This window comes from Mixophyes fleayi, chromosome 2 (assembly GCF_038048845.1).
Source record: "Mixophyes fleayi isolate aMixFle1 chromosome 2, aMixFle1.hap1, whole genome shotgun sequence".
Lineage (NCBI taxonomy): Eukaryota > Metazoa > Chordata > Amphibia > Anura > Limnodynastidae > Mixophyes > Mixophyes fleayi.
This window is the reverse complement of record NC_134403.1, coordinates 362,214,994-362,229,038: the sequence shown is the minus strand read 5'-3', so window position 1 is coordinate 362,229,038 and position 14,045 is coordinate 362,214,994. Positions and strand designations below refer to the sequence as shown.

At 41.9% G+C, this 14,045-nt stretch overlaps 1 protein-coding gene across 4 annotated transcripts in view; it reads left to right on the top strand.

Moving 5' to 3' along the window:
* Positions 1-14,045, top strand: part of DSCAM (DS cell adhesion molecule) — a 397,849-nt gene that overhangs the window by 187,226 nt on the left and 196,578 nt on the right. For all 4 annotated transcript variants that reach the window (XM_075197270.1, XM_075197269.1, XM_075197271.1 and 1 more), the window contains exons 8-10: positions 979-1,254; positions 2,973-3,251; positions 11,272-11,391. In XM_075197270.1, coding sequence (XP_075053371.1) covers positions 979-1,254; positions 2,973-3,251; positions 11,272-11,391 — 675 coding nt within the window. The remainder of the gene's footprint in view (positions 1-978; positions 1,255-2,972; positions 3,252-11,271; positions 11,392-14,045) is intronic.

Below are 14,045 nucleotides of genomic sequence, written 5' to 3'. Positions count from 1 at the left end.
CCTACTTGCATGTTTGGAAACGCATCATTTTTCAAATATACTTATATTTGTTTTAATAATATAGACCTTTTTCAGTAATATTTTGTATACTCTGTTTCATTGTAGCTTTTAGCATTAAACCTACTATCAGTAGAATAGAAAAATATTTAGAAGAGCAAAATCAAACTGTTAATTTTCAGAAATGAATGGACATTTTGAGTAGGAAAGAGGAAAACATGTACTTATTCCGGGCATCACTCTCCAGAGAAAGATCTTCTAAGTCTTTTATCATAGAGAGGTGTTACAATAAGATGTCAAGTCAGTGTTTTCTTCATGTGTATTATTGATTCAGAATGAATGTGCATATGCCCACTGTGTCTCTATAAGAGCCTTACACTGCAGCCAGGACTCACGTTGTGATATCTCTAACTCTGCTTCCTCACGGTTCTGCTGTAGAACGTTAATAGCTAATTAGCTATAAGAGAGATAGAGAAGGTAAAGTGATTGCATTGTAAGGTACGTCTGTCTAAGGTCTGAGCATCTCTGGTTCATCCTCCAGGTACTCAGTTTTGAAGTGACCGGGCAAAGAACAACCTGGAGCCCACCGGGTCATCAGAATGTTCACAGCAGATATAATATTTCAGGGATATGTGAACTTATGTGCGAGGCAGTGACCCATTTTCTCATGTGCTGATGTTAGTGAGGACAGGGCTGCATGTAAGGCAGCCACTGTCATGGTGGTGGGAAGGAATGGAGAAGAAGGTACCACTATAAATGAAGTTCATACATCCAACTTTTGTTTTTTAAGACTCGGTAACACCAGACATCCCTGTTTAAAGTTTTAGAGGTACCAGTGTGGGTTTATGTTGGCCATGTAAGACCCATTTTACAAGTGCTTAATCGTAGAGTATGAATTGTATTTTAGTTATACTCCGCCTCTCCATTAAGTTTACACTTCTGTATTCTAGAATTATATAGTGCTTCCCTGTGTTTTTTTAGGTCCAGCAAGCATTCGATCAATGAAAAACATCACAGCAATAGCTGGTCGGGACACATATATTCACTGTCGTGTGATTGGATATCCATACTACTCCATAAAGTGGTACAAGAACTCCAACCTTCTTCCATTCAACCATCGGCAGGTAGCTTTTGAGAACAACGGAACGTTAAAGCTCTCTGATGTGCAGAAGGAAGTGGATGAAGGGGAATATATGTGCAACGTTCTCGTCCAGCCACAGTTATCTACAAGCCAGAGCGTCCACGTTACAGTGAAAGGTAATGCAATCAGGATTATTATGTCTGTGTAATCATTAGGCTATTTGGTTTGTTCTATCATATCTGCGGTGTCGAGGCCCATTCATCTGTTTATGATAGACCTGATAAATGGCAAGAGAACTAAAGTAAAATCATAATTTATCACTGCTTACTATTTTACTTCCAGACAGTTATAATGGTTTGGTCACCCTATGACTTTCTGTGCTATGGCTGGAGACATTGGGGGACATTTATCAATAGCACTGGTTATTGGTATGGAGGGCACAAAGTGGGATATTAACCCTGGAATGTGGAAGTAATTAAGTAATTCCTTATAACTCCAGCAGGGAACAGGTTTTTTTGCTCTTAGTTGCAATGTACTGGTTCCCATAAGTTCATCTTAATTCTACCACCCTTGTCTATATCTTTAAACTGTTCCTTCATTGGATAATTTCCTCCCTTGTACCTGTCTGGCTCTTACAATTTTAAGATGATCCACAATGCAGATTAATATATAGTTGATGTTTTCTGGTGTTTTATAGGAAACAACATTTTATGATAATTTTCTAATGACCTGTAAGTTTACAGAGATACTGTATATGTGAGTGGTCCTGTCCCTGACACACAGTGGAGGCATCCACGTGTGGGCAACCTGGCCGTTTACTAGGAACTAGTAACATCATTGAGGCACTGCCTGACTAATATTCTTGGGCCCTGATCTATATTCATAAAGTAGTGTGGTATCCTAGTGAATGGGTGACATTCTCTTGAAATAGTTCAACCCACAAAATGGCTGATATGTGACTAAATTGTCTGCTTTAACGGAGGTTACAACCAGTGGGCATTGTCACTCCCTACCAGCGAAGCTTTGTAAGTAATGGTGACACGTGATTGGACGGTAGTAGCACATGTTCATGTGTGTGTCACTTCACTTACAGCAGTGATGATGGTGTAATACCACATAACACCCAGACTTCCCCACATAACATCCAGACCTCCACATATGCAACTCAGACCTTCCCAGATGCCACTCAATAGCTAGCTTATCGGAAATACTTACCTTCAGTCCTGAGGCCATAGAGGAAGGCGGGAGAGCATGTGACACAGAATACACTGCCTCATCCCTGATTGGTTTTGCTGCGTGACCTTCCAGTAGTGTGCAGAGGAGGTCATCTGACTTATTCTCATCTTTCTAATAAAGCAAAGAATAAGACTGAACGGGAGCTTCAAAAACTAAATGTATAGTTTTGGTTAGAGTAATCCTTTAAATCTCTGGTTTGGAAGGTTCATTGGAATTGACCTGGATATCTAGTATATTTGGAAAGATAATATGGGCAGTATGGTGGCTCAGTGGTTAGCACTTCTGCCTCACAGCACTGGGATCATGAGTTTGATTCCCGACCATGGCCTTATCTGTGTGGAGTTTGTATGTTCTCCTTGTGTTTGCGTGGGTTTCCTCCGGGTGCTCCGGTTTCCTCCCACACTCCAAAAACATACTAGTAGGTTAATTGGCTGCTATAAAAAAAATTGACCCTAGTCTCTGTCTGTTCCCCTGTTTGTCTGTGTGTGTATGTTAGGGAATTTAGACTGTAAGCCCCAATGGGGCAGGGACTGATGTGAGTGAGTTCTCTGTACAGCGCTGCGTAATTAGTGGCGCTATATAAATAAATGATGATGATGATGAATATGATAATTCTTTTGAACAACTGGAGGTGACTTGATCTCTTTATCTCTTCCAGTACCCCCATATATCCAGCCATTTGAGTCTCAAAGATTTTCAATTGGGCAAAGAGTGTTCATCCCATGTGTCGTGGTCTCGGGGGATCTGCCGATTACAATCACTTGGCAGAAGGATGGGAGACCGATCCCAGTAAGTCTTGGAGTTACCATTGACAATATTGACTTTACCAGCTCTTTGAGGATCTCTAATCTTTCACTGATGCACAATGGAAATTATACCTGTATTGCACGCAACGATGCAGCTGCCGTAGAACACCAAAGCCAGTTAATTGTGAGAGGTAAGAGTGTGTCATTTGTTATTCATTCATAAATACTTATTCAATAAACTTCCTCCATCCAACCACCTCTTCATCCTTCCAGTTAGTCGCATCGATAACCATTCATTACTGCAGTCTTTATTCAAACAGCTGTTAACTTGGGAGAAGAGCGGAAGGGGGTCAGTATGTCCTGATGACATGTTCTTCACAGGACAGACCCAAATTGTGGTGTCAAGAAGGGACATGACTTATTGGAAAAGAACATTGGTCTGGATGGATCTGGCCATGCAAAACTGATTCACAGACATATTTTGGGTCATGGCTGAAAAGCGTTAAAAACAATACCTAACTAAAGGTTCCATGTTCCATGTGTGCCCCTATGGTTCTTCCCTTTATCTGCACCTCTTCTAAACCTTTACCTGCTAATAGAGCGGCTTAAAACACAGACTTCAGTGCAGCTTTGCTTGCATGTGCAGTATGGTGCGTGGCAGAACATTTCACGAAGGTGGGACAAGACAGGTGGTCCAAGGTAGGTAGTGGTGGGACCACGGAGGGTGCTTGCTAATGGAATCATTTTACCTTTTAAAAAATTCCTGTTTTTTCATGTAGCACACCAAATACTTGATAGCTTATTTGTAGACTGAAATTTAAAGTTGATATGTGTGTGCTACATGAAAAAACAGTCAGTATTTAACTTATGTGCAAAACAGAACACTCATTTGCACCCCTTGCATTGTAACATGGTTTTGTCCAGGAGACTGAAATAAGGATCCTCTTCATTTAAGATCCTTAATGAAGGCCCCTGGTCACTAACCAAAGGTTTTATCAACGTTTAGCTGTAGATGTACTGAAAAGCATTGTGCTTTGCCGGTATATAGCATTTTTCTTTTTTTTGTGGAAGTGACACACTGTTTCTGTAATTCAGAGTTAGTTATATATGAAGAGATGTAGTAAGGATCCATTTTATAGTACCAAGTAAGTACATTAATTGTAAATATATATAACAGGCCAAACAAGACCAACTTTGGTCTCCAGGGACAGAAAAACACGCTGGACAGTGTCTGTTACAATCAGTCACACGGAAAGGGCCTAATTCAAATTGTAGAGGAAATAAGTATTGGTGTTACATGTATCAAAAGAGCACTATGGACTAATGTAGGGATGAATGGAAAATAGATTAATGATGGACTGAAACATGGGTTCTATGCTATGGTCCAAAATAAATAGGGTAAAAACACCTAAGTTTGTGTGATTAATAATTACAGTTATTACCTGCAGCAACGCCAACAGCACAGTATTCCTGCTCTTTAGTGGTGTCTCTAGCTCCTAGTACATTGATATACTGCATTCTTGTGGATAGTGGCTCAACCAATAAAATGGCCACTTTGAGTGTGTAGACAGCCGGGGCATTTTAAAAGTTATTTATTTTTCTAAAAATGTAATACATGTAGCAAATGAATATTTTAGAATTAGGATGGTTTAATGAGATGTTTCTCACCCCCACACAGTGCATAGGCATGCTCCAAGCCCAGCTTTACTCCCTTCCCTCCTATGCACTCCCACCTTTACTCAGCTTCCTGTTATTATTCTGCTAATAGGCTACTCTCTAGTCATTCTCCCCAGCTTTTTAGTTTGTTGCTGTTTGTTCATTATATCATTTTATGGTTTGTTTTGACCTGCCGCTGTATGGTGCTGCTGATCCCTTGTTGAGGCTTATAAATAAATAATAATAATAATAATAAGAAGAAACCCTCAAATCAAATAAGAACCTCATTTGCATATTACAATTAACCAACAGCGGCCTGTATGATAAAGTATTTTCTTTTTATTTAAACTCTGGAAGAAAAATCGCAGGAAAATGAGGATTTAATTTTCCAAATCCAAGGGTTTTAAATAAAATTGAACTCTGATAATACCCTTAGAGTTCTACTTAATTTCAAATCAAATCCAGGGTTTGGTTCATCCCCAATAAGTAATAAAATACACAGGTATAAGTTTTGTGTATTTATTATTAGGCTAATTTGATTACATGGTGCAGTAAGCAAAGATGTGCTGAAACCCATAGCAGCCAATGAGATATCAGCTTTCATTAGACTAATTTATAGTAATACATAACAGCCAATGAGATATCAGCTTTCATTAGACTAATTTATAGTAATCCATAGCGGCCAATGAGATATCAGCTTTCATTAGACTAATTTATAGTAATACATAGCGGCCAATGAGATATCAGCTTTCATTAGACTAATTTATACTAATACATAACAACCAATCAGATATCAGCTTTCATTAGACAAATTTATAGTAATACATAGCAACCAATCAGATATCAGCTTTTATTAGACTAATTTATAGTAATACATAGCAACCAATCAGATATCAGCTTTCATTAGACTAATTTATAGTAATACATAGCAACCAAAGAGATATCCGCTTTCATTAGACTAATTTATAGTAATACATAGCAACCAAAGAGATATCCGCTTTCATTAGACTAATTTAAAGTGCTAAAATCTCATCTTGAAGCAGTTGTTATGGGTTACAGCATATGGTGGCTCTGTGTGCCATGTTATTAAATAATCTCATTTGATCTGACATTCTTCTTTGTAAGTGGAGATAAATTATCTTAGACTTCAATGAAACAAAGCGCTTGGCTCCATATTGTCATGGGAAGTTGGTAAAACATTTAGCTTTAATATATTTCTCAGCAAAGTATCTGCTAGACAAGGACAGAGTTCTGCAAAACAAACATTTGGAACCATGTATGAAAACGACTGCTCAGGAAAAAAATGTGCTGTAACTGTCAGCATCCAATCATATCATTTTCTAAGCACTGCTAGAATAATCACAGGGACCATTTTTAATGCCCCTCATTGTATATAAAGTAAGTAATGGTTCAGTATAACCAAAAAAGTATTACTACTATACTAAAATGTGGGCTAGGAAAGTACCTGTATTAACATAATCTCTGCACTGCAAACGATTGATAAGAATATTATGGGATATAAATGGCTTTTGATCAGCATAGGAACAATTCTTCTCCTTTTTTCTGTTTTTGCAACTGAACAAATACCTTTACGTTAAATAATATCTCTTGGCTGTGTTTTCTTCCTGAGGGTAGGCAGAGGTCATTGCTAAGCCCAGAGGAATGGGGAGCCATCATGGAAATGAGAGTGGTTGCTTAGGAACGACCAACCTTAGCTGGCTGGCATGTTTCTCCTGCAGCAACCTCAATCTGACTGATAAGGCTGGAGATGGAGGAACTACAGTATTCTCCTCACGTCTAGCTGACTTTTTGTTGTAGGCATAGCACGCTCTATCTAGGGCTGAGGAAGGGGCTAGCACAGTGTTAATATGATTATTCCAATGTGTGAGCTGTGGACATGGCGCTTAGATTTTGTTCGCGTCTTCTGACTTTTTTTTTTTGTGGTCTTCAGGTCATGTAGTGGAAATGAGATGAAATACTCGAGTTAAAGATGCTTTAGCAATTACAATTGCTATTGTTTTTTTTAAGCAGCAGATTTTGTGTTTCTTTAACATGAAGCTGACAATCGTTTTTCCAGGAGGTTCTCCTAAAACTCAGTGTTCCTTTTAGTGAATTGATCTGTGGCAGATTTATATGGATGATACTGGGGGGAGGAAGGGGGGAGTTGGTCACTTCTGAGTCCGGAATCACGTGATTGCAGAGGAATGCTATCGCTGTTGGTCCCACAGATGCGTCTTATATGGGGTCTGAGACTCAGGAATTCAAGTACACTTGGGGACCCTGGTTTTATGGATCGCTCATCTTTCTGACATTTTATACATATATATATATATATATATATATATATATATATATATATATATATGGAATACAAAAAGACAGGGAGCGCCAACATAGTGCATTATAAAACATAAAACAATGCAAAAAAATCCTCCAAAGATAGGTTTTCTCCGTACCAGATAATAGTAGAATTAGAGCCAATAGGATGAAATCTCATTGGAAATACTGGAACTTGTACCAAGCCTGGGTAGCAGATGGATCCTTCCAATATAGACAAAGTAATATCCAGATACACCTATGGATCAGAGAAGTCCATAACACAGCTGCAGGATGTGGATGAATTCCCTCAGAGGATAAATGCTGGAGATTTGTATACAGCAGGAAGATAGAAGCAGCAACCAGGATGAAGCTGAATTCACATGAAGGGTTGTGATCTGTATACAGCAGGCAGAATGAAGCAGCAAATAAGCAACTGTGAGGATCTGGAACCAGGAACTAGAAAAGTGTTGCACTCGCCTATATATATATATATATATATATATATATATATATATATATATATATATATATATATATATACACATAGGCAAACCTAAGGGGGGTTTCCTAGTGCCTGGAAACACCCTCCAAGCCTGGGGCACTGTATAATCGAGGCGGCTGGACCCTGCTCCCGCTTCACACAGCTCTGCTTGAAAAGGGAGAGCTGCGTGCACCTAACAGTAGCGCACGTAGCATTGCCCATGTATATTATGGGGATAGGAAGAGTTGGAGAGCAGCCAAGCACTGTCTAATATTTTAACCATGCATGATGGTCACGCCCACTGGTGGCGTGGTGTGGAAACCCCCCTCTACAAATCCTGCGTTTGCCCCTGATATATATATATATATATATATATATATATATATATACACATAAATGTACTACTATAGTATGTAACCTAATGTAAAAAGTGCTGTTACCCACAGCATCCACTCCTGCTGGATCTGATATTTTATATATATATACTTGTTGCCTGCATGTAGGGAGGTAGGTGGCCATATTGTGGTCTAGGACAGTATTACCAAGAATGAAACCACCTAAATTACAGGGAATCAGTGTAGTGCTTCCATTTTTAAATGAAAAACTGATATCCATGTTATCTGCTCTATAACATCCATCCCATGCCTCATTAAAGTCCCAATAAGATAAACCAGTAGGAACCTATACCCACATACTCTGTTAAATTTAGGTCCATGATGAATTTAAATTATGGGGAAAATAAACAATGTTACTTAAAGATTTTAGATGGATAAAAGGGGGGACTGTCCTGAGAAAATAAGGAAATGTGGGAGCCCTGAATGATAAACATCCCTGAGGTTGCTATACTTCTGAACATACAGGTATCAGTGATATCACTTATTCCTATTGAGTTGACAGGCTGCTTTCTTGTGAATACTGCTTGACCTCACAAAATGGCAGCTTACAGTGTGTAGGTGATGGGTGCACTTTAAATGTCCATCTAAGGGACATAGCCTATAATATTGTATAGGACATGTGTCTGATATCTCTCTGGACATAGTATGCTACCACCAGCTCACTGCACTTATCAGAGAATCAGATGAGATACTGGGTCACATTAATGATATATAACATGCAGACATATAGAATGTTCTACATCTTCCTTATGGGAAGTCACAATGATTCTCTTTGATTTTTATCTCATTTTCTGAAAATACTTTTCCTATAAATTTTATTTTTATGTAACTACCTTCCTCATTTGTTATTAGTAAAAAATAGTAAATTATACTGAAAGTAAATAACTTATTACTTGAATAACAAACATTTCACTTTTTGCAGTGGGTTCCATATGAAGTCATCTTTACAACTCATTATTCAATTATAACCCTTCTTTACACAGATCAACTGAGCTGATCAGATTAGATCATCACAGTACAGATTTTTTTTTCAAACAAAAAATCTACAAGACATACTACACAACAAGAAGTTGTCTGTGTCTTATTTATTAAGTCCATGCATAATTAAAAGAAGAAAAACATTTAGCAAAACTAAATGTTAGAGGCAGTTTAACATGACTTGTATACATGTAAATAAAAGTCAGCATATACTGATGTTGTTAATAAGATTCTTGCAAACTTTTACCTGGGGTAGCAAGTGTGTGAGCGCTCCCTCCCCAAAGTTTTGTGAGTGTCCCGGAAATTCCATGACTGACAGATATTCAATACAGAGAGCATCCTACTGACTGCCATACAGCACAGAGAGCATCATAATGACCAGTATATAATACTAAGATCATCCTAGTGACTGCCATATAATATAGAAAGCATCCTACTGACTGCCGTACAGCACATAGCATATCCTAATGACCAGTATATAATACAAAGATCATACTAGTGACTGCCATACAATACAGAGAGCATCCTACTGACTGCCGTACAGCACATAGAATATCCTAATGACCAGTATATAATACAAAGATCATCCTAGTGACTGCCATACAATACAGAGAGCATCCTAATGACCAGTATATAATACTAAGATCATCCTAGTGACTGCCATATAATATAGAGAGCATCCTACTGACTGCCATACAGCACAGAGAGCATCCTAATGACCAGTATATAATACAAAGATCATCCTAGTGACTGTCATACAATACAGAGAGCATCCTAGTGACTGCCATACAGCACAGAGAGCATCCTAATGACCAGTATATAATACTAAGATCATCCTAGTGACTGCCGTACAATACAGAAATCCTAATGACCAGTATATAATACAAAGATCATCCTAGTGACTGTCATACAATACAGAGAGCATCCTAGTGACCAATATATAATACAAAGATCATCCTAGTGACTGTCATACAATACAGAGAGCATTCTACTGACTGCCATACAGCACAGAGAGCATCCTACTGACTGCCGTACAATACAGAAATCCTAATGAGCAGTATATAATACAAAGATCACCCTAGTGACTGTCATACAATACAGAGAGCATCCTACTGACCAATATATAATACAAAGATCATCCTACTGACTGCCATACAATACAGAGAGCATTCTACTGACTGCCATACAATCCTCTCTAATCCTTTTCTTTGTTCATTACTCTCCTTTCCTCCTAGTCCTCCTTCATTCGCTTATTTCCTCCTCTTTCCTTCTTCACAGTACTGAAACTGATTTTTCCCCGAATTACCCAGTCCCGATTGGAGGAGTGTGGGCTGAGCCTTGATTGGTGGAGCCAACTTCTAGGCTGGAGACTAATGGTGGAGTTTAGTCACTAATACCCCATTCATACTGCACCAAAATCCCGGTTTTTTGCCAGGGCGAGCTCAAACGACCCGGGTTGCCTGCACTATGAATGGTGCAACCCGGGTTTTTCAACCCGGGTTGCACAGAAAACAAGCTGATTGGCTGTCTGCCTGTCTCTGGAGGATGATGTTATCGGTGGGAGCCCGTGGAAGATTCGAGAAGGAGTTTAGGAGAAATGGTGGATGGTGGAGTGCAGATCAAGCTGAAGCAGAATCGGAGTTTGTTGGAGAAAATTGCTTTTATTTCACTGAAAAAGTTATGCGTCAAAAAACCAGTCACCTTTCAATGACATCACCATTTTTCAGCCTATGAAAACTGCTCTGGTGATGACTCCCACAAATTGCCAGGGCACAGACTTGTGCAGTATGAATGGGGTCAACCCGGGAAATTCCCGGGTCCGAGGTGCAGTATGAATGGTGTTTCTGAGCTGGGACGCTCCGAGCCCCGGCAAAAACCTGGCTTGAAAAACCCGGGATATTGCCGGGGCGGCAGTATGAAAGCGGTATTATAGGTCAAAGCAGGTCCCGAATAGCATGGGCCACGTGTATGTGTGTGTGTGTATATATACTTTATACTCTCTATTTCACTCTCTGTGAAGCCTATGGCCATTCTGTCTCTACTAACGGCACTGTGTTTTATGTCCGCTTAAAAAAACCCGGATCTGTAACATTGTAAACTGGACCTGAATAGCTGCCAGTTGCCTACCACTGATCTAGATCCTATGAGATAGTTTGGCCAATTGCATTTTGTTGCATTACCAATCAAAAGCCTAGATCTCGATTAGATTTAGATCAGAATCGACGGATTTGCATTTAGGACAGATAATATTAAGTAGAGCTTGGTCTCAGATATTGAATTGCATCAATCATCCACAGAGTATGTGAACATATTTAGGAACAGCTGGTAAGAAAATGTGTTTACTCTTCTACTACAGATACTAAATTGTCCCAACCTTTTAAGTTCCTCCTAGATTTGTGGTCCAACCTACCGATCAAGACGGGATTTTCAGAAAGGCTGTGATACTGAACTGCTCTGCTGAGGGTTACCCTGTGCCTACCATTGTGTGGAAGTACTCAAAAGGTAACAGCCGCTGTAATGACTCATGTTATATACCTGCTTGTCTTCTCTATTTCTGACCAAAAGACTACCAGCGCCTCTGTTTCTTATTTTACCTTACTGTACTATAGGCCTCAATGACTTGTCTCTTATTGTCACCGTTTTCTTCTAGATCTTTACAGGATAGGCACATTGTACCAATTTGTAGTAAATGTAAAGAGCATGTGTGCTCAGTGATTCAGAAAGGGACAGTCCTGTATTGTGCATGCTGTCTGATTATTTCCTGATCAAACAAGCACAGGGATCTATAAGATTGCTGTGCACTTTGTGATTGTGGAGTGTTCCCGATTTTTGCAGTGATCTCATTGATGACTTTGCCTGGGATTCCCGCTGAACCTGAGGAGCTCTCCCACAGAGCCTTCAATAGTTTTTAGTATAGTTGAGTCAAACCACTTTCCTGCAGAGCCTTCTATAGTTACGTAAAGCAGTTCTCCTGCGGAGCCTTGTATTGCTATATGGAGCGACTCTCCTGCAGAGCTTTGTATAGTTAGGTAAAGCAGATCTCCGGCAGAGCCTTGTATAGTTAAGCAAAGTATTGCTCCCGTCAAACCTTAAATAGCTAGTTAAATCAGATTCACCCTCAGGCCTTTGTAGCTCTCCCTCCAAGCCTTGTGTCACTAGTCAGAGCAGCTCTCCTTCCAAGCCTTGTGTCGCTAGTCAGAGCAGCTCTCCTTCCAAGCCTTATGTCGCTAGTCAGAGCAGCTCTCCTTCCAAGCCTTGTGTCGCTAGTCAATGCAGCTCTCCTTCCAAGCCTTGTGTCGCTAGTCAGAGCAGCTCTCCTTCCAAGCCTTGTGTCGCTAGTCAGAGCAGCTCTCCTTCCAAGCCTTGTGTCGCTAGTCAATGCAGCTCTCCTTCCAAGCCTTGTGTCGCTAGTCAGAGCAGCTCTCCTTCCAAGCCTTGTGTCGCTAGTCAGAGCAGCTCTCCTTCCAAGCCTTGTGTCGCTAGTCAGAGCAGCTCTCCTTCCAAGCCTTGTGTCGCTAGTCAGAGCAGCTCTCCTTCCAAGCCTTATGTCGCTAGTCAGAGCAGCTCTCCTTCCAAGCCTTGTGTCGCTAGTCTGAGCAGCTCTCCCTCCAAGACTTGTGTCGCTAGTCAGAGCAGCACTCCCTCCAAGCCTTGTCGCTAGTCTGAGCAGCTCTCCCTCCAAGCCTTGTGTCGCTAGTCAGAGCAGCTCTCCCACCAAGCCTTGTGTCGCTAGTCAGAGCAGCTCTCCCACCAAGCCTTGTGTCGCTAGTCAGAGCAGCTCTCCCACCAAGCCTTGTGTGGCTAGTCAGAGCAGCTCTCCCGCCAAGCCTTGTGTCGCTAGACAGAGCAGCACTCCCTCCAAGCCTTGTGTCGCTAGTCAGAGCAGCTCTCCCGCCAAGCCTTGTGTCGCTAGACAGAGCAGCACTCCCACCAAGCCTTGTGTCGCTACTATGAGCAGCTCTCCCTCCAAGCCTTGTGTCGCTAGTCAGAGCAGCACTCCCTCCAAGCCTTGTGTCGCTAGACAGAGCAGCACTCCCTCCAAGCCTTGTGTCGCTAGACAGAGCAGCTCTCCCGCCAAGCCTTGTGTCGCTAGTCAGAGCAGCTCTCCCTCCAAGCCTTGTGTCGCTAGACAGAGCAGCTCGCCCTCCAAGCCTTGTGTCGCTAGTCAGAGCAGCTCTCCCGCCAAGCCTTGTGTCGCTAGTCAGAGCAGCTCTCCTTCCAAGCCTTGTGTCGCTAGTATGAGCAGCTCTCCCTCCAAGCCTTGTGTCGCTAGTCAGAGCAGCTCTCCCACCAAGCCTTGTGTCGCTAGTCAGAGCAGCTCTCCCACCAAGCCTTGTGTCGCTAGTCAGAGCAGCTCTCCCACCAAGCCTTGTGTCGCTAGACAGAGCAGCACTCCCTCCAAGCCTTGTGTCGCTAGTCAGAGCAGCTCTCCCACCAAGCCTTGTGTCGCTAGTCAGAGCAGCTCTCCCTCCAAGCCTTGTGTCGCTAGTCAGAGCAGCTCTCCCACCAAGCCTTGTGTCGCTAGTCAGAGCAGCTCTCCCACCAAGCCTTGTGTCGCTAGTCAGAGCAGCTCTCCTTCCAAGCCTTGTGTCGCTAGTATGAGCAGCTCTCCCTCCAAGCCTTGTGTCGCTAGTCAGAGCAGCTCTCCCACCAAGCCTTGTGTCGCTAGTCAGAGCAGCTCTCCCACCAAGCCTTGTGTCGCTAGTCAGAGCAGCTCTCCCGCCAAGCCTTGTGTCGCTAGACAGAGCAGCACTCCCTCCAAGCCTTGTGTCGCTAGTCAGAGCAGCTCTCCCACCAAGCCTTGTGTCGATAGTCAGAGCAGCTCTCCCTCCAAGCCTTGTGTCGCTAGTCAGAGCAGCTCTCCCACCAAGCCTTGTGTCGCTAGTCAGAGCAGCTCTCCCACCAAGCCTTGTGTCGCTAGTCAGAGCAGCTCTCCCGCCAAGCCTTGTGTCGCTAGTATGAGCAGCTCTCCCTCCAAGCCTTGTGTCGCTAGTCAGAGCAGCTCTCCCACCAAGCCTTGTGTCACTAGTCAGAGCAGCTCTCCCTCCAAGCCTTGTGTCGCTAGTATGAGCAGCTCTCCCTCCAAGCCTTGTGTCGCTAGTCAGAGCAGCTCTCCCACCAAGCCTTGTGTCGCTAGTCAGAGCAGCTCTCCCACC